The sequence below is a fragment of the Girardinichthys multiradiatus genome, chromosome 15 (genome assembly GCF_021462225.1).
Source record: "Girardinichthys multiradiatus isolate DD_20200921_A chromosome 15, DD_fGirMul_XY1, whole genome shotgun sequence".
Taxonomy (NCBI): Eukaryota; Metazoa; Chordata; class Actinopteri; order Cyprinodontiformes; family Goodeidae; genus Girardinichthys; species Girardinichthys multiradiatus.
Genome location: NC_061808.1, coordinates 73381 through 94020, shown reverse-complemented (window position 1 = coordinate 94020; position 20640 = coordinate 73381). Strand labels below are relative to the sequence as shown.

Genomic DNA, 20640 nt, shown 5'->3' with positions numbered 1-20640 from the left:
TCCTTGTAATTTCACAGTATCTGCAAAAGGAAGGAGCACGACTGAAGTTGTCTGTAAAAGTCACTAATGCTGTGTGATCCCAAATTATCCCCAGCAATACAATAGAGGGCCTCTTTGACAGTTTCACCATCAATACCTATTCCATTTTCTTCCAAGTATTTTACATCCGTCAACAACTCAGAGAAAACCATGGCACTTCCAAAATGTTTTAGGTCATTCTCAGTACAGAGTAATACAAGAGACATGTGATTAGTATTGTAGAGTATGTGAGTGGGTACATTTGCTACAGAAACATAGACTGCAATGACTCTGTGGGTTTTTTTTGTTTTTGTTTAGCAGAGCCAAGGGGGCTGACAGTTTCAAATGCATCCTGGTATAGAACTAGTTTCAGACAGCCTGAATTGTCAGTAAAGAACTGGTTAGACTTAAAGTTTTGTCCATCATTTATGTCACAAAGTAATGACTTGGTTTCACAAGACTGTTGAGAGACTGAATTTTTCCATTATTCAGACTCTAACAAACCTTTTAATGATTTTATCACAGGTATGTCGTAAGCAACCCTTTCTTTCATATTACCTGCATCTCCTAATAGCATGTTTAGAGGCTCAATGTATTTGAACATACTTTTGAACACCTGAGTAACGTGGAATATGTTGTCCTTCGTGGTCCTCTGTGACACGCAGAAAACAGATCAGAGTCTCTAATACAATCACAGATTTTAGCAATAGCATCATCTGTTAGACTCAAGTCATTTTTAAAAAGTGATCGGCGTTTACTTAAAGCGTAATCCTGTCCTAACTCATGGAAATTTTGCATTTCTTCTACAATTGTCTGGAATGTTGAGGCTGGAGGAACCAGCTGTCCTTGCAATTTTAGGTAGAATAAACACATTCTTTAGAAAGGTCCCACTGAAATCTGGCAACTCGGTGCTTTCATTTGCTGCTGCATCACTTAGGTTCTAGAAAACATTCTTACATGACGACTGAGAAATAGTTTTCTTGTATAGCTCACCTATGTTATCTACTGAACAAGCTCTGTGTTTTCTGGACATATAAGCAGTAAATGATGATTTGACAGTAAATATGTTGTTACATCCAGCTACTGGACATGCCACAGCTCCTGCCTCCACTATATGCTCTTTTAAGGAGGATATGAGTTCTCTTATGGTTTGAAATTGGTGTGTACACAGGGAAACCACACATTTCAAATCTGACACAACTGCTGTTGCAGCAAGTAAAGGTGCAGGTATATTATGAGTCCGATAGAAATGAGCTTTAAAAGCTGCGTATTTACAAAATGTCTGCTTATATTCAGTGCCAATGCATGAGAAAACACAGTGGGATTCATTCCTATGAATTTTACAATGCAGCACTTAACCCCTCAAACTCTGCACAGTTTTATTGCACAACCGACAAGTAATCATTTTAGCATCAAACCTCCCCTTCAGATAAAGTTTCAAAATAATGTTTGGGATTAAGATTCAGTTTGTTGTTATGTACTGTCAGCATGATATCTCCCCACTAACTCTGTTTCTCTTAAAATCTTCAATCATCTCCTTTGTTTTATTCACATTCAAGATGAGATGATTGTTTCCACACCTCATTTGAACGTGACTAAAACATTCTTCTGCCTCTCTGTCATCATCACTCCTGGCCACATCCTAAAATATATCCTAGAAACATTTAAAACTACACTGGGATCTTAACACTTACTTGCACCTGGGATGGAAATCACACAGTCTGCTTCAACTGACTTCTTTCACAAACTTTAACTAAAAAATAGTATAGTTTAAACCTATATTTATTGATTTGCTGATGCCTCCTGGAACTGCCTAACCAGAAGGGTGCAGTGAGTGGGTGACCGAGAGACCGCTTTTTCTGGCTAACATATGCTAGCACGTCCAGAGAAACAATGTTCTGTGTCAATACATACCGGTGTTTCCTCAGCACAAATCGAATGTAAAACAAACACAAGACAGGCACTTAAGGCAGGAAAGCCAATGGTTCCAAGCCCATGGCTGTTCACCTGCTTCTCCCTTTGTTCTTTCATTTGCCTGTCCCAGCGAACCCTATTGAATCCTATTGTTTTTGCTCAATTTTTCATTATAATTATTCTCTACCTTAGAAAACCAACTAAATAAAAACTGAATTAATGTAATTTTCTATGAATTTGAAATGTTCCCTGGTTGCTTTCTGAAAGATACTGGCTAATACATGTCGCCTTAGCAAGTACGACCAGCTTAATAAGTAAAAAACTATTTCTATCATGGGAGAAGAAGTGGAGGTGGTGGAGGAGTATAAATACCTCGGTGTTCACCTGGACAACAGACTGGAGTGGAGATGCAACTGTGAAGCCATCTACAAGAAGGGACAGCAGACTGTACTTCTTGAGGAAGCTTAGGACCTTCAGTGTTTGCAGCAAGATGCTGCAGATCTTCTATAAGTCTGTTGTGGAGAGTGTAATCTCTTCTGCCATCATCTGCTGGGGAAGCAGCATCAGAACCAGGGACTTAAAAAAGCTCAACAAGCTGATAAAAAAGGCTGGCTCTGTTCTGGGGACTCCTCTGGAACCTCTGGAGATCATTGTGGAAAGACGGATTCTTCATAAAATGAAGAACATTATGGAGAACCCTGAGCATCTTCTTCATGAGACTGTCCTACAACAACAGAGTGTCTTCAGTCAGAGGCTTCTTCAGATCTGCTGTAAGACGGAGCGCTACAGGAGATCCTTCCTGCCCACAGCCATCAGCATCTACAACGTCTCTTTGAGGAAACCTTCATAATATGAGCTACAACAACATTTAATTTCCCTTTGGGATTAATAAAGTATCTTTGAATTGAATTGAAGAAGTTATGTTAAAATAAATACATAAAACACACAGCCATTAAGAATCAATTCATAGCCGATGCCCACCCCAGAAAAAACATCCCCCACACTTTGGAAAAGCTTGCAACACCACTGCTTGAAATCCTAATCACCATAATAAAAAGTGAAGAAAATTACAAACAATATAGAACAGAATTACTTAAATATTTACAGACTGTAAAATGCTTTAAAAAATAAATGTAGAAAAAATATAGATCTACATAAATAGAAAGTGTCTCCAACAGTCCAATAATCTGAGCTCTATATCCAGAGCAGGAAGATGTAAATGAGGTGAATCAGTATCTGCTGTATTGTTCATGATGATGTCAGCAGCCTCAGCCTAAATGATCATCTCCAACATCTGTGGAGAAGTTCTCTGGTGCTGCTATCTCCTCTCTAGCTTCTGAATGCAGCAGGAACCAGAGCTGCTCACATTCCAGGCTGGTGCTGAAAGCAGAGGGAACGATGCATTGATCTACTGGGAATGTCTGTTGGTTCCCACCGTGATCCCAGAACCAAATCTACCTTTAACACTCCTTTCTTCTCCTCCACCAGCAGGCTCTGCTCCTCTGTTCACTTCGCTTTTCTCCATCTTTTGTTCTCCATTTTGTTTTGGTCGTTTTACCAAATGAAACCTCATTAAACAAGGAGGAGATCGCAGTAAAATGCTGAATTTAATATAAATATGAAATTAATTCATATGAAATAGATGCAGAATGAAAACGAGCTGCATGGAGAATAAATCTATTAATAAGCAAATCAGAATAATGATGATCATGTAAATAAGCTACGTTCAAACATGTTGATACAGAATGAAATGATCCATCTTCTGAGAACACTAAAAAGTATGAGAACAATCTTCATTCTAAACAGTGTTCTCCTAAGCTGCCAGAGAAAAAGCACCCCACCAGACCAAGAACCCTAATAGTGGGCAACATTGTGACTGTGAATGGGATTAAAACATTCTGCAACAAGAGAAACATAGAAGTTGTGATTGGTACCAGTAACATTGTGTCAGATATCTCAGAGAATATTCTGGCAATCACAGAAGAGTGCCTGACCCTAGGAAACCTTATCATACACTTTGAAGCCATTGATGACGTTGCTAAGAAAAAATCAGAAGCATTGAAGGAGGATTTTATTCATCTGTTTGAATATTTGGCTCTCCAGGTAAAGAGCCCGGTCCGAACCATGTTCTTGAATATTTACAGGCCTCCTAAGTTCAAAACAAACTTTATCAGTGATTTTAATGAACTTTTATCTGTGATATGTGTTGATTATGACTATTTAATTATTGTGGGAGACTTCAACATTCACATGGACAATCCTGAAGACAGAAGTCCAATAGATCTATGTGACACTCTTAGAAATGTTGGTTTGACTCAACATGTTAAACAGCAAACGCACAAACAGGGACATATTTTGGACTTGATCATCACTAAGGGTCTAAACATTTCCAAGGTGTCTGTAACTGATGTTGTTCTATCTGACCACTTTTCTGTTATTTTTGAAACCATCATCTGCAATGACTCAGTTTACCAAAGAGACATGACAAGAAAACGCATCTTTAAGGACGGTGCTGCTGAAACCTTTAACCAGATTTACTCTTCTACCTCCACTTTGCCCTGTAACACTGTAGATGAGCTGGTAGATAACTTTCATTCTAAAATCTCGGACATCATTGATTCAATTGCTCTAATTAAAGTGAAAGTCGTTTCTGGGAAGAAAATGTCTCCGTGGAGAAGTGAAAAAAAGGAGTGTCGAAAAGCTGAACGCAGGTGGAGAAAGACTGGACTCCAGGTTCACTATATTATCTGTAAAGAGAGACTATACAGACTTCCTAACAACGACCAACCGCGTCGATGTCTTCCAGTCAGGCTCCCTGCTCACCACAGTACAGAGACTGCTCTTGTCAAGGTGTTCAATGACATCCGTATAAATGCAGACTGTGGAAGAACCACAGTGCTGGTATTATTGGACCTTAGTGCAGCATTCGACACTGTTGATCACTCCATTTCATTAGAGCGCCTAGAAAACTGGGTCGGCCTTTCTGGTCCAGCACTCAACTGGTTTAAATCCTACTTGAAGGACAGGGACTTTTTTGTGTCAGTAGGTAACTTTACATCAGAGACACAAAAATCACATGTGGCGTTCCCCAAGGGTCCATCTTAGGGCCCCTCCTATTCAATATCTACATGCTCCCCCTAACTCAGATTTTAATAAACAACAACGTAAGTTATCATAACTATGCAGACGACACACAGCTATACGTTACGATGTCACCTGGTGACCATGAACCCATTCAAGCGCTTTTTTCTTCAGCTGAATCAAAACAAAACTGAAGTAATAATCTTTGGACCAAAGGAAGAGCGTTTAAAAGTTAGCACACAGCTTTAGTTAATACAGCTAGAAACCACCAGTCAGGTTGGAAACCTGGATGTAGTGATGGACTCAGACCTGAACCTTCAGAGGAACATAAAGACAGTAACAAGGTCGACCTTCTATCACCTAAAGAACATCTCCAGGATTAAAGGACTAATGTCTCAGCAGGACCTTGAAAAACTAATTCATGGGTTCATCTTTAGTAGAATTGATTACTGCAACGGTGTCTTCACAGGTCTGCCTAAAAAGTGGATCAGACAGCTGCAGTTGATCCAGAACGCTGCTGCCCGCGTCCTCACTAGAACTAAGAAAGTGGAGCACATCGACCCGGTTCTAAAGTCCCTACACTGGCTCCCTGTAGCTCAGAGAATAGAGTTTAAAATACTTCTGTTAGTCTATAAATCACTGAATGGCTTAGCACCAAAATACATTACAGACTTGTTGTCAATGTATCAACCACCCAGACCTCTCAGGTCTTCTGGCTCAAATCTACTCTGCAGAACCAGAACCAGAACCAGAACCAAACATGGAGAAGCAGCTTTTAGTTCTTATGCTCCACTAATCTGGAATAAACTCCCAGAAAACTGTAAAAGCGCTGAAACCCTAAGTTGCTTTAAATCAAGATTAAAAACTTATTTTAATCCAACTTTCCTGTCCTTTTTTTATTTTCCTTTTTATTTTATTTTATTTGTTTGGTTTTTTATTATCTTTTTAATTATTTTTTTTTAATTCTCTTTAATTATTTAATTACCTTTATGCCACTGTAATGTACCTTTTTCTTTTTTTCATGTACAGCACTTTCAATTGTCTTACTACTGAAATGTGCTACATTGATAAACTTGCCTTGCCTTAACTGATGTGATTCAAAGTTAAAAGGCAACAGAGAAAGGTAAAAGATTGGGTTGTTTCTCCTAAGAATTTGTGTTTCATGGCCAAAGAATAGAAAAATGTGGCAAAGATCCTCTGAAAGTGTCCCATCTTTAGGAGTAATGATCAGTCGCTGCGGTTTATCCAGCAGAGGTCCCTGCACGCAGCGGATCACATCCACAAGGAGAGCTCTCATTTTAGGCTTGGTTTGCCTGTGACACCTGCAGAAGTACATTCCTCCAGGAGAGAAAGACGCTGGAAAAGATGAAGAACCCAGATGATCCAGGTTTAACTACAGAATCCCAAGTGGAAGCAGACAGATGTCACTCTGCGGCTGTGTTTGTGCTGCAGACATTTTTCATGCCATAACCTGTCAGAGAGAGGGCATAGTTTGATGGTCTACTCTGTGTCATACAGCTTCACACCCATCTCATCTTCAGCGTGTCATTCTTTTGTCTACTTGAAGAACGTTTATCGGCCTCTTGCATATTGGATCCATCTCGGCTCATGTGTCTCAAGCCCTAAAAGAGGAGAAGTAGGCCACATTTTGCTGTATTTGTTTTCTGATGCTGCAGCATTTTGTATGAAATCCTGTTTGTCCTTGGAGAACTTGGCTGAGGTATCTAGGCCTTTATGCACTGAGCCCATATATTTGGTGTTGTTCAATGTCGTAAAAGGTCGAAGTGCTTTACAGTTAATAACAGTCAACACATTAAATATATTCAGTGTTTGTGCAGAAATGTTTAGTCTCCATTATAAGAAATTTACTCAGGATTAAAGTAGTTGAAGCTCAGACTTCCCTCTTCCTATCTCCAGCTATTGTAAGACAGTTTATTTTTTTGTCCCTCATTTCAAGATGTGAAACTCAAATATTATATATTTTTATTACACATAATCAGTATATTTGAATAATTTTATCAACGCTCTTTGACATTCCAGAGTCAGAGATTCCCAAAAAATTCCAGTTATTCAGTCAGATATCCTGAATGAATAATTGGATTTAATAATGATGTAAATAAATAAACTAGATAACTTACTGTTGAAATGAGGAAAGGAGGGACAGGAAGCAAGAGGAGCACCAGAGAAAAGCTGAACAATAGTCCAGTTTTATTCACATGATTACCATTTCAGACTATTTCACATAATGTCCTTGTATCAGTCAGTGCTCGAGGGTAATCAGCTGCCGAGGTATTAAAGCTATTAGAATTTCAGGTTTTTTATTTTCCTTTTACTGCCGGTCATCCATGTGAAGAGAACATGCAGACATGCCTGCTGATCATCTTCACATGGATTCGTCAGATTTACAGAGCTGTATGACGTCACGGCTTCAGCATATCATTTATTAAATGTTTTTTGCATGAAGGCATCCTCTGTCAGAGCAGGGTAGATGAGCAGCACCAAGGCTAAAATTATTACCAATCAGTTGGGTTCCATTAGTATTTGTTGAGAATGTGTGGTGGTTGACTATTCAGCAGTTCAGGCGCCCTGCTTCTAGCTGTAAAACAAGCCCAAACCATCAGCCCTCCACCACTTTGGTATGAGGTGATTGACTACATAGTCTGAGTCTGGCTTCCTCCAAGCACGGTTCTGTCCATTATGGTCCAACATCTCCCAGAAGTCTCGTCCTTCATCCAGATACAGATTTGCAACCTGTGTCCTGTTGCCATTTTGTTTTTAGAGAGCAGAGGCTTTCTCCTTCAACCCTTCCTAACAGCCAACTGGCTCACTGTCATGACCTTTAAACTTTAACCTGCTAACCTGCCTGTGGAGTCTGAGCTGGAGCTGTTGAGTTCTCAGTCATTTCTCTGAGCTTCACACTCTGACCTTGGGCTGAATCTGCTGGGACGTTCACTCCTGGGAAGATTGGCAACTGTCTGAGGAGTTTTCCACCTTTTGAATAATCTTTCTCTGATGGACTTCAGATCGTTTAGACCTTATATCCCTTCCCAGCTTGTCAGACAGCAACAGTTGCTTCTTTAAGGTCACTGCTTGGCATTGTAGAGGTGCTCAAATTTATGATGCTCAATCCATGGCTTCGATCAGTAGCACCTGATACTTTTCCTCATAGTTCCTGTGAAAAAGGTGTGGAGGAACTTTTTCCTTCACTGTTCCATATTTTATATTTGGTTTTGGTTAATAAAAGATGCTGTTATTTGTTTTTTGTAAATCATGGATTATAAACTTGATGAGTTCTGTCTATAAAACCTGTTTTGTCTCCTTCCTTGCAGGCTGCAGAGAAGCTGACGGAGTCCCTGATTGCACTGGGGAGCAGCAGTATATCAAAGTCCTTACTCATCTGTCAAATCCTGTCAGAGATCAGCTCTCTGGCGGAGCAGCTCTGGCAGACCTCCCAGGTAAACAATCCACTCTGCATCGCTCTGGTTTGGCTTTGCGACAAAAGATGCTTTTGTTTCTCACTCCTTTTGTGGTCTCCTGATAAGCTGCAGCTTTGTGTTCCTCACTCTGCCGTGTTCCAGATGCACATTTACATTATATGAAAGCAGCTTGTCTGTTTAAATTATTTTGATTTTATGATTTTTGTCTCAGCCACCTCATTTGTCTTTGTCTCTGTTTATTTCTGAGTTTTCTCCACACAGACTGTTTTTCTCTACAACATATTTCTCACCTTATGGCTCTCTTTGTTCTCGGCTTTAGGTGGAAACGTTTTACCCTTTAGACTTGTTGCCCTGGTCTCTGTTAAACCACAGAAATCGATGCAGCATCCCACCAGTTTCCTTCCTGTGTGTATTCAAACATCTGTCATTGAGTCACACGCCAGGTAGCGGCCTCGTTTGTCCGGGCAGCTTTTTGTAATGTTGGACCAAAGTGTCATGTCGGTGGGGGCCCTTGGAAATGAAAACATAGAGAACACTAAAGGGGTCCAAGTGATATTTATTTGCTTTAGCCTTCCCAACCGTTTTTGACCTTCTCCTTAATAGAAACACAGATTGTATTTTAGCCTCTAGAACCACTTCGCTGCGGAGCCTTTAACCTAAACAGACAAACAGCAATTAGTGTTTAAAAGATAGATGGGAAGAGTCAGACCAGTGCTAACTGCCTGGCACCGTGAAACTCGATCTGCATTGGCCAGATACCACTGAAATTGGCAGGTTTAGCATTGGTGCCCTGTTCTTTTCACAGATGAGAGCAGGATACTTTGAGATCATGTGACAGATGTGAAAGGGTCTGGAGAAGCTGCTCTAAACGTTCTGCTGACTACAACTAGACCTGGGCGATACACAATAGCACTACATATATCGATGTAATTTTTCTTCAATAGATATATGAGAAAGGGTTGATATGGACGTTCAATATATAGATATGACGGATAGCCAATGACAATAAGAGTTGCTCGGTGCAAGGCACTCAAAGCGCTGCACATGAGGAAAAACATTACAATGATACAGAAAATCAAACAACAGAAAAACAAATCAAATGACATTAATAATCCTTGGGAGTTTACTGGTTAGAGCTGGTTCTAATCCAATCATTCTAATAGAGGTAATTAGCTCATTAAGTCCTCTGTGGGAAGGAATTCATCCTGCGCTAGAAGAAAAATGATAATAATAATCCCTGAGGTCGCTGGTATGAGGCAGTTGTGGTCCCATCATTCAAGTAATAACAGTCATGGGCGCTCACTGAAGTATGAATAGAGAAGCTGGGTCACTGGTATAAAACTGTTTTAGTCCAAACTTTCACATACTAATAATGTTTGGCTTTCACTGGTATAAAATAGTTGTAATACAATCCTTCTAAGAAATCTAAAAATCTGAAGCCACATTTAGGTAAAAACAGGATAAGAAAGAACACATTAGGTAAGAGGTGGGGAAAAAAAATCATATTTCACACTTTTTCCTTAGCAGGATAGTTTGTGATATTAAAAAAAACCTCAGCACAAATAAGCAACATATATACGGGACAACAAATTGCAGGGATACGGTGAAGGATCTATGTTAGAGGTGCGTATGTTTATATGAGCATGTGAGTGTGTGCAAAGTAAGTCCGTGAAGCACTGTCACAGAGGCCATTGTCCTTGATGGTACGATGGAAGGTTCATCAACCGGCCACAAAGTTCTGGGCAGGTCCACAGTTGTCCTCAGTGAAGGTAGGGGGCAGAGCGTCACGTTTACATAACTTCCAGGAGAAGTTGAAGATAACCAGCCATCAAGGCCGTGCAGGGGAGCCAGATTCAGAAAAACAACAATTATTTGGGTTAGGCTGACTCTTAATTTTCCGTCAGCCTTGAGAGTTTCGCTGGTGCTTCTCAAAGGTGAATCCAAACAGCCAAATTCCTGGTCTTTCGCCAGATCAAAGCGAACAACTTTCTCCAAGATTTATCCCATTTCACCCCTGAGTCCAGGAACCGCAACCTGCCTGCGATCCTGTATAAGGATCACATCCAGTCTGCGATTCAGTTCACGTAACATCTCAATCTGAGTGTTGATAGCTCTGCAGATCCCTTCACATAAGTCGGTCAGCCTTGTAATTGCCAGAACTGTTGCCGATGTTTCTCAATTTCACGATATGCCAGGTAACCACAAACTCCGAAAAGCATAAATCCTGTTATCAGAAATCCAATTATGTACACATCTTCCACGTCCTCAACTGACATCATTGTCAGACGCACAATCCTCCACTTCGGCCAGGAGTCCATTGTGTATCCGGAGAAGAATGTCCCGTCTTCACCCTGTCTTCCCGTTAAGGAAATTTCATCGATTGCGTTGAGATACCAACTGACAAGATTCATAATTCACAATTCGGGAGATATGCAAAGAGATGCTTCGAAAGAAGAAGCTCTGTGGCGGGAATAGAGCCACACAAAGTTACGTAGACGCAAACAAAACACTGTAGCAGCCAGACGTGCTAATGGCTATTGTTTGTGCAGCTGTAGCCTCCTACGTCAGGTAACAGGTAGGACATCACTGAAAAAAAATGAGTGCCCCTGAAGGAGAAAAAGACGGAAGAAACAGTGAGCAACATCATTGACAAGAAGGGTCTGAACAGTTTAGTTGTCTGAAGGTGGTGAGTCAGTGTTCTTCTGGGGAGGCATTTCTGTGGAGGGACACACTGACCTGTACAGGATAGACAATGGCACCCTGACTGCCATTAGGTATTGGTATGAAATACTTGGATCCATTGTTAGACCCTTCTCTGGTGCAGTGGGTCCTGGGTTCCTCCCGGTGCATGATAATGAACAGCCTTGTGTAGCAAGAGTTTCCAGGCAGTATCCTGGGTATGAGGAAATTAATACCACTGACTGGCCTTCAGGCTCCCCTTACCTAAGTCCAATAGAACAGCTCTGGGACCATGTTTAGGTCCATCCAAAGCCACCAGGTTGCACCTGAGTCTATCCCAGAGCTCAGTGATGACTTGGTCAGAATCTGGGAGGAGATGCCCAGGAGGAGATACCCCAGAACACCATCCATCATCTCATAAGGGGCAAGCCCCAACATTGTCAGGCATGCATACAAGGACGTGGGGGCCATACACACTGCTAAGGATAATTTTTAGATGCTGCAAATCATTTCAGCTAATTGGAATTGCTTGCTGCATCAGTTTTTCAGCTTACTTTTCTCAGTGACTTCCAATTAAGCCCTCTGTTGGTTGATCATTTTCATCAAATGATTTTGCATCCTTTTCTTCCTAACACTTTGCCCATTCCATGTCAGAATTGATATCCAGCAGGATTTTGTTCCCTGTTGAAATCTGATGTGTTTTCAAAGTTTTCCTCTTCTTTTTTGGAGCAGTGTATATTACTGAAATGGTGGGGGGGGGGGTTAGGTGGCAGGCTAGAGGGTGGGGCGGGCTGCAGAGTGTGGGGTAGTTGTGTCCTCTTCTTGGATGTGGGGTCACCGGCATTTGGTTTGGCTGAGCGGCAGTGATAGGGCTGAGCTGGATAATGTTTCTCCCTGAGCTATCGTTGCAGTGGCAGTAATGTGGTGTGTCTGTGTGGTTGTGGGGCGTGGTGGGGGACGCCGGCCCCGAGTGCTTGCCACTGGCCGTGGACCTCTTGCCGGGTGAGTTTATCCCGTCTTGGTGTGGGATTGGGGGTTCCGTTGTGGGCGTGGTGCTTGACGGTGTCTGCCCTGTTGCCCCTGTAAGTGGAGGCTAGGGTAGCGTTGCGCGGGGCCTTTGCCTTGCCGTCACGGCGCGCTGTGTGGTGGGGGCAGGATGCGGCGGGGGTGCTTGGAGCGGGGCTGTGTGTGGAACTTGCTCTGTGTGGGTGTCGCTTCATCGGCTTTTCAGGGATGAAGCTCACCTGTGCCTATGTGCTGTAGGGAGCGAATTCATGGCATTTGGGTTCGGGGGCATGTGTTCAAAGGTAAGGTAAGTTTATTTATGTAGCGCTTTTCAGTAACGAGACACTCAAAGCGCTGTACATACAATTACAATACAATCACAAAGAAAATAAACACAGATATGGACACAGAAAAACAAATCAAATGACACTAGAATCCTTCTAAGAAATCTAATAGTCTCATCATTTCAATGAATTCTAACTAGTGAAGCTGAGTCACTGGTACAAAACAGCTTTAATCCACATTTTCAGGGGCTAATAATATATTGCTTTTACTAGTACTGAGGTTGAACTAAGTAATAACAGTTCGTTGTTGTCTAGCTAAGAAAGCTGGGTCATTGGTGTAAGAGCAGCTAAAGTACAAATTACTAATAATATTTGACTTTCGCTGGTAATCCTGAGAAATCCGAAAATTTATGAAAAGTAATGAAATCACACATTTAGGTAAAGTAAGATAGGAGGGGAAAAAAATCATATTTCAGACTCTATTCTTAGCAGAATAGAGTCTGAAATAGTACAAAACAACCTCAGCAGGGGTGAGCAACACACATAAATAAAGATTTATCAAGGTGGAAACTTGAGGGTGTGAATATATATATAAGTCTGAGTGTGTTTGCAAGAATTAGACTGTCAACACTGATAGAAGCACCATTGTCCTTGAGAAGAGAGGTGGAAGTTTTATCAATCATAGTCCTATCATCACACAGCTGGTAGGGGAGTGCTGGGGAAGAGCGTCTTGTTTATATAACTTCCAGGAGATATTTTATCGATAGCCAGTTAGCAGAAGTTGCCAAGGCCACATTGGGGCGCCAGATTTGGAAAAACAATAAATGTTGTGGTTCAGGCAGTTGTGAATTTCCAACCACCTTAAGAGTTTTACTGGTACGTCTCAATTGTGAATCCAAATAGCCAAATTTCTGGTACTTTCTGCAGATCTGGAGCGAACAACTTCTTCAAGATTATATCCTTTAACCTCTGAGTCCAACCACTGCCAGACTGCAATTCTGTTCAAGAATCGTGTCCAGCTTGCGATTCTGCTGTCTTAACATTTCAGTCTGAGTGTTGATCGCTTTACAGACTCCATCCAAGCTTTGGGACGCTTTGAACAGCCGTCCACGTTCTGCGAATCACTCGATAAGTCAGGTAACCACCAACTCCAAAAAGCAGAAATCCTGTTATCAAAAGTCCAAATATGTACACATCTTCTACATCCTCAACCGACATCGTAGTCAGGCACACAGTCTTCCACTGTTGCCAAGAATCCATTGTGTATCCAGAGAAGAACGTCCTGTTTGGACAAGAGGGTCTCCTTTACCCTGTCTTCCCGTTGAAAAGAAACAAATTTGATCAATTACGTTGAGAGTCCAGCTGACCAAATCCATAATTTAAAGGTTTGGAGGATATGCAAAGCGAGGCTCTGAGAAAATACACACAAAAAGCAGAAGCAGGGATCACGAGAGAGGGAGGGAGAGAAAACTCGTGTGTCGTCCACTGAGAGAAAGAAGAAAATCTGGTTGAGGGTGGCCCTGTGGGGAAATTCATGTTGGGGTTCATTGAGGTTGGGGAGCTCATGGGGTTGGGACTATTTAAGTGATGTCCAAGAAAGGTGTGAATGAACCATGTCAACAGCTTTGTGATCCCCTGCATGGTTTCTGGTAATAGCCCAAAACCCCACAAAACATCAACAAATTTCAGCATTGCTGGTATCCCATACAGTCTAGAAGCACTGGTAGAAATCACATCACCATCTCCGGGCTTGTAAATAAAAACTATTGATGACAAGGGATATAAGGTCTAAACGATCATTGACACTTTCTGCCTGAGCTACCAAATGTTGGGACAAGTCCCACAGAGTTATGCTGCATGGGACAGAAGCATCATTGCACGCACCATTTTGATGGGTGAGCACCTTTACTGTCAGCTGTTTCGGGAAACCAGGGGAGCACAGGAGAAACAGCAGAAAGTAGAACACTGGTTCAGTGAAACCAGGGTCACCAGCGAATTGCAGGGGTTGGCTCATGCCCTGGTTCAAAATAGTTCCATCGACTGCAGGATGTTTTTTGGGTTTGTATAGGTGCCTGAAATCCTTGAAAATGCTTGAATTTTAACAAGGTGTTTTCAAGGTTTGGAAAGTGCTTAATTCTTGTATAAACTCCTTTAAAGTGCTTGATATTGTAACTGCACAGTTCTGTAAAAAAGAGCTCTATAACGGTTTGAATAAAAACATTATTTTTTGATGCTCATGTCTGGGAATATTTTTTTATTTCAGAATTTACAAGAAGAGTAATGTTAAACTTTTTTAATTAACTAAATCAACAGAAAAAACAATCTGATAATTTTGAAGGGGCAATAATACTAAGCAAAGTCATGAAGAAATGAGTGACTCATATCCCTTTTCGACAAATGCGGTTTGGAGCCTGTTTTTGTTCCCAAACGTGATTTTAAACCGGTGACGCGTGTTTCCACCAATGAAAAGAGGCTCCGATGTGCAAATTCTGGTTCAACTCGGGCACCACCGAATACTTTAATCTTCTGGGCGAACCGTAACGTCACCAGTGGGGGTGTCGACACCGCAGACAACAGAAGCATCAAGTACGGCGGTGAAGATGATGGACGTACCATATAAACATTATTTATGTTTGCAAAAACACACTAAACATCCATTGTATAACAACTGCTTTCTGTTACACTCGGGGATGCTGAACATTTGCAAATGAAAACATTATACCTAACATTGTTCTTGCACGGAGTTGTCTCCTTTTCCGTATTAACTGTAGTTTAAGAATGGTCTAATTCTGCATTAGAAGGAACATTGAGTGCAACTCAAAAAGATTGCTGTCTCACCTCCACGCCCACTGTTGATGACTCATGCTTAGTTTGCAAAACTGGTGGAAATGCACGTTGGTGCTCAACAAAACACCAAAGTTCTAAGGCACCTGGACCGAACCAGTTCAAGAACGAGAGTTCTGTCGGTGGAAAAACACTATCAGTAGTAGAGCAGGTGCACCATAGTGGGAAGGTTCTAGTCCTTGATGAAGCTGTTCTCAGTTTAATTGCTGAGCCATTACTGTTTGTCTTCCCCTTCTCTGTCTTTCTTCTTGCTAAGCTAGGTTTCTGCCCTCCCTGAGCTTCGTTGCTGCGCTACAAAGTATTGCAGCACTCAGGGTTCCTCCTTTAAAAGGAGACATTACAAAGTAAGAACAAACCTGAAAGCAGAATATGCCAAAATAATCAATACATTTTCTTTTTTCAACTTAATGATCTTTCAAAGCCAAAATTGAATTTGAAGGACACATTTTATTATTCCAACAGCCCTACAGGCAGCTGGTTGCTATAGTTATAGTAAAACCCACTTTTTAATGTTTTTTTTACTATGTTCCATCGTGGTATTTCAGGTACCCCATATATGAAGCTGGTTTGACTACATGTGCCAGGTCAGCTTTCCTCTACAGAAGCAAAACCTGGAGATGGATCCTAATTGATTGATTGACTTTATTCAATCCAGTCTGTGTCCATTTCGATGGACAGGTTGCATTGCTGTAATAGTAACCTGTGTTTATATGACCTTCAACCATTTGGATAATGTGTAAAGCTGCATGGGTGGGTGGATGTGTATGTAGACACCTTTAAGTCTGACGTTATGATCCAGTGTTGAATGCTAACAAAAAACAGATGCTGCCATGAATTCAGTTTGCAGAAACTTTGAGGGGACAATGAGTGTTTTGAATGCGCAGTCTGAAGGACATGAGGGCACAGAGGCTTTAAAATGTGAGGTCACAAGCAAGTGGCTGAGGTCAGCATTGCTGTCTAACTCACGTCTTCGAAGATGCTGCTGCCGTCAGCTTACTGATGAGCTCCACCATCTGTTTAAGGGTAAAGAGGACCAAACAGCCACACTATGAAACACGATAAAGACTCAGACCCACTACACTGATTTTACTGTCAGCGCTGTATCCAAGCTGTAGGTGGTCTAATACTCTCCATCTGATCTTCAGCTGACTTTTTACTTGTCATTCTCTACTGATTTATTAAATTATTGTAGGTCAACATAAAACAGGAAAAAGGTTTTCTGCTGGATCTTGTTCATCAAAGATAAAGCAGATCAACAAATTAATTTAAAGCACAATTAGATGTAAACCTGTAACTGGCTCAAATATGCTTGTTGTAAGTATTAATCTGAGAATATTATTTAATATTAATATTTTATCAAATAATATTTGGGTCTGTTAAGGGTTGTCCTGTGAATACCAGCCCAGTAAGGCGATGGTATTAGGACAAAATAGAAAAGTGTGAGACGAGCTCTGACATTATTGAACAGCATAAACTCTGCACATATATGGAATGAATTCACACAATTGCTTAAAATACAAGAATTTATTAACAAAAATAAATCAACTCAAAGTCAAACATATTTCAATCAACAAACTCTTTACTTTGCTAAAACAATCCAACTAAACTACAAAGCAGAATTAAAGAATAATGAAGACTAATGGACTATGTACAATATAAACAAGTTGATTAAAGATGATTAGAAATTATGACCAAAAGAGTGATGCAACATTACCATGCAATGTTTATGTTTGAGAACCAAGGATTATCTTGAAAAATCTGGAAGTGAAGTTAAGTTAGTCTTGGAACCAACTTAGACAATAATCAGCAAACGTTTAGACAACCATTCACAATGCAAGATCAGGTCAAATATTATTTTAATAAAATAATGTTTTAAATAATGATCTGCTGAATAAAACCAACTTGCTTTTATTTATGGAAATAATATTTGAAGAAATATTATTAAGAGAGTATTTTGGAAAAGAGCCAAATCTTTCTGGAGAAATGGGGCTTAATGGTGTTTACTTAGTTATCAAATTTAGTAAAATAATGTTTAGGGACTATTATTTACTAGCTTGAAAACTAACAACCTTTCTGTTAAATACTCTTTAGCAGCAAGCACGTGTTCTTACCGGTTAGCAGTTGAGCTAACAAAAGAAGCTGATAGCTTAGCACCAGAATCAAACACACACCTTTAAAATACCAGGGTTAATAAAAGGGTTAAAATGCATAAGCGAGGACGGCGCGTTATGAGCAATGTTCTGTTTAAAATCACCCTTCAAGTAAAGTTTGACTTAACTTAAAAACACACAAACACAGAACACAAACAGGGCACGTGTGCTGCAGATAGCCTGCTAGCACCAAGATTGCCGAGTTTCACACAAACAAAACCAAACTTCATAGAATTAAAACGTTCAGATCATTTCATCCTAACTGTTAATCTGCCCAAACCTAACATCTGACCATGGTGAGGAAATGTTGTCCAAGTGGCAAAGTTTGAAGAAACGTCCACAGTCAACAAGCGGTTAGCTCGGTAGCTTCACGGGGGGGTTGAAGGTGCATTCGCTCTGTGAACAAAAGGGTTAGCTCTGGAGCTGTAGCTGGGCGGCCCGTCCTATCCGCTGACCACACAGATTATGCGGTCTCTGCTGTCTTCCTTCCAGACTGGGAGACCGCGTCTTTGCAGGGGTTTCTCTGGAACACCGTTTGCTTCTCCAGGCCTCGCAGAGAAAGTCAGCAAGGCTTATACCTTAATTTCCCCTCTTTTATGAATGAAATCACCAGGTACACAAACAGTTATTCACTCATACTTAACTTGTGCATATGATCGCGTGATCTTATGACACTCTTGGATCCAGTTTGAAGAGTTTGTCTTTTTGCCAGCAAAAGACATTAGCGCGCTTTGTTCCCCTCCTATCCTGATGAACACCGGTGGAAGAGGGCGGATGTAGCAACAGCTGTGCTTTTATTTGGGTAGTGGCGTCACAGGAAGCCCGCAGTTATCCCGTTTCCTGGCTGTGCCGGAAGAAGGTTTAATGCACTTTATTTTGAAAAGTTCCAGAAGAGTTTAATGTTGAAATCCATGGCTGGGTCCCAACATGCTGAAACTGATTACTCTTGTGATTATGTATTTATCGGCTAATTACTGTGTTAACTGATGAAACTACGCCTTGTTCAGAGCATGTAGACCTCTTGCTTTTTAAAAAGAAAGGAACTGACATTCATTTTCATATTAACAAAATCTGAAAGCTGAGAATAATGAACCGACTCCTACCCCTGAGACAGTTAATTACGTCATACAGGACTGTGCTTATAAAAATATTAGGATTATTTGTGTCAAAACAGTGTGCCTTTTAAGTCCTAACCGAGTTTAAAGACACCAGAACCAACGTCATAGAAGAATAATTTTAGCTCCCCATCAATTTATAAGCGGTTTTAGGACCCTTTCCAATGCAGCTGCCAATCTTCCCAGGAGTGGACTTCCCAGGAGATTCAGCCCAAGTTCAAAGCCTGAAACTCAGAGAAATGACCAAGAACTCCGTCTCAAGACTCTGCAGGCCTCAGTTAGCAGGTTATGGGTCATGACAGGGCAGTTAGAAAAACACTGAACCGGTATTTCTGCTTGGAAGGGTTAAAAGAGCAGGCCTCTTTTCTCTAAAAACAAGATGGCAGCAGTACTTAGGCTGCAAAGCTGCATTTGGATGAAGGAAAAAACTTCTGGGACAATGTCTTCTGGACAGATGAGACCAACGGAAAAACACAGCAGATCATACAAATACCTTATACCAACTGTCAAACACGGTGGTGTGCTGCTGATGTTCAGAGAGGTCCTGGTAAACACTGTGGTGTTACTACAGTAGAATTGAGGTCTGACTGAATCCAGTGTTGGATTCTCATTAGAGCGTCCTAATGAGTTTCATGGCTGGTCAGGGTCTGTGATGATTGCCCTTAATGATATTAAGTTTGCCTCAGGGATATTGAATTTTTCCAGACATAGATGGTTTGGCTTTAGCTGCAAGCCCAATAAAATGAGCATCACATCTGCTGTCTTTAAAGGGCGCTGCCAGTTACATTTACACTTTGAAGGTTTGCAGCCCTCAGCAAGTACATCACTTTTCATATTTAAATATCGGAAGAGGGCACATTTGATTACCAAAAAACCTCCATCTGTTCTGACGTAAATGAAAATTAAATATTTCTTAAAATCATAGACCTATTGGTCTGCTTTTGATGAAAACACCTTTTGGAAAGTCGTCAGCTGATGCACAGATGCTGCTTTATTTGTGGAGTTTAAAGAAACTGACTCCATTATCCATTAAAGCTCATTTGTTCCCTTGTCTGACTTTTCATAGTAGACTGTAATGATAAGCTTATAAGAATATGAGCTGCTGTGATGTTTCAGTATTAACAGCATGATGGTCTCAGATCATAAACACTGAGTACCAGCACACATTAAATTAGCTTAACATTGCTTTAAGTTTACGCAGCAGATTCTTTAATTTCAAGCAGCTCATAAGGAAGAATCGCATGTTAGGCAAATTGGCTTTTAGTGACACTAGTGTTAAATTAAACATAAGCCGAGTCATAATAAGTGAAAGATACTTCCACATGTTCTAATTAGTTTCAGTATTATAAAAAAACAATCAGAGCCTCAGTCAGTCATTTTCTACCGCTTATTCCATAGTGGGTCGCGGGGAAGCTGGTGCCTATCTCCAACAGTCTATGGGCGAGAGGCAGGATACACCCTGGACAGGTCGCCAATCCATCACAGGGCACACAATCAGAGCCTATTAAAGTAAAGTAAAAATGAAATTAAAATTCAAACTTCCTGCAGTAAAAAACATGATGTATCATTGCTTGGTTATTATGATAATTTCTGATAATAAAAAAACTCTTTATTCTCTGGTTAATCAAGGAGAGCCTCAGGCCTGTGCACTCAGATCACTTCATCGTTTGCAAGATCCCATTGGTGAAATAATCAATCGTCATCAGCAGAGACTTGCTGATGACAGAATAAGATAGTTACAATTATCTAATCTTAAAGTGATTTCTTATGTAATAAATGTTGTTGATAGAAAGATTTTGACCTTAGAAAATATTTGAGTTGTAGGAAACACCTGTTTACCACAAAGTCTTTTTAGCAGATTTTATCTGACAGTCATCTGACGCTGGCCTGGCCTGGCCTGAATCCACCCCCTGGACTGTTTTCCTTGTCCAAATCAATGGTTCACCTTAATTTATAAATAACCGCAAAAACCATTTGAAACAGCACTTACTGTGATTTTTCCTCACAACTCCGGTTTAGCACTGCATGTCAACTCAGGACAATGCTTGATGACCATCACAGCATACGCTCCTAAAAATAAACCCGTTCACGTTATTTGAACAAGTTACAGAGC

The 20640-nt window shown here is 40.7% G+C and overlaps 1 protein-coding gene across 1 annotated transcript in view; it reads left to right on the top strand.

Annotated features, from left to right (window-relative positions):
• mei4 (meiosis-specific, MEI4 homolog (S. cerevisiae)) overlaps positions 1 to 20640 on the top strand; it is a 72567-nt gene that overhangs the window by 28595 nt on the left and 23332 nt on the right. The window contains exon 4 of the mRNA XM_047387481.1: positions 8343 to 8468. Coding sequence (XP_047243437.1) covers positions 8343 to 8468 — 126 coding nt within the window. The remainder of the gene's footprint in view (positions 1 to 8342; positions 8469 to 20640) is intronic.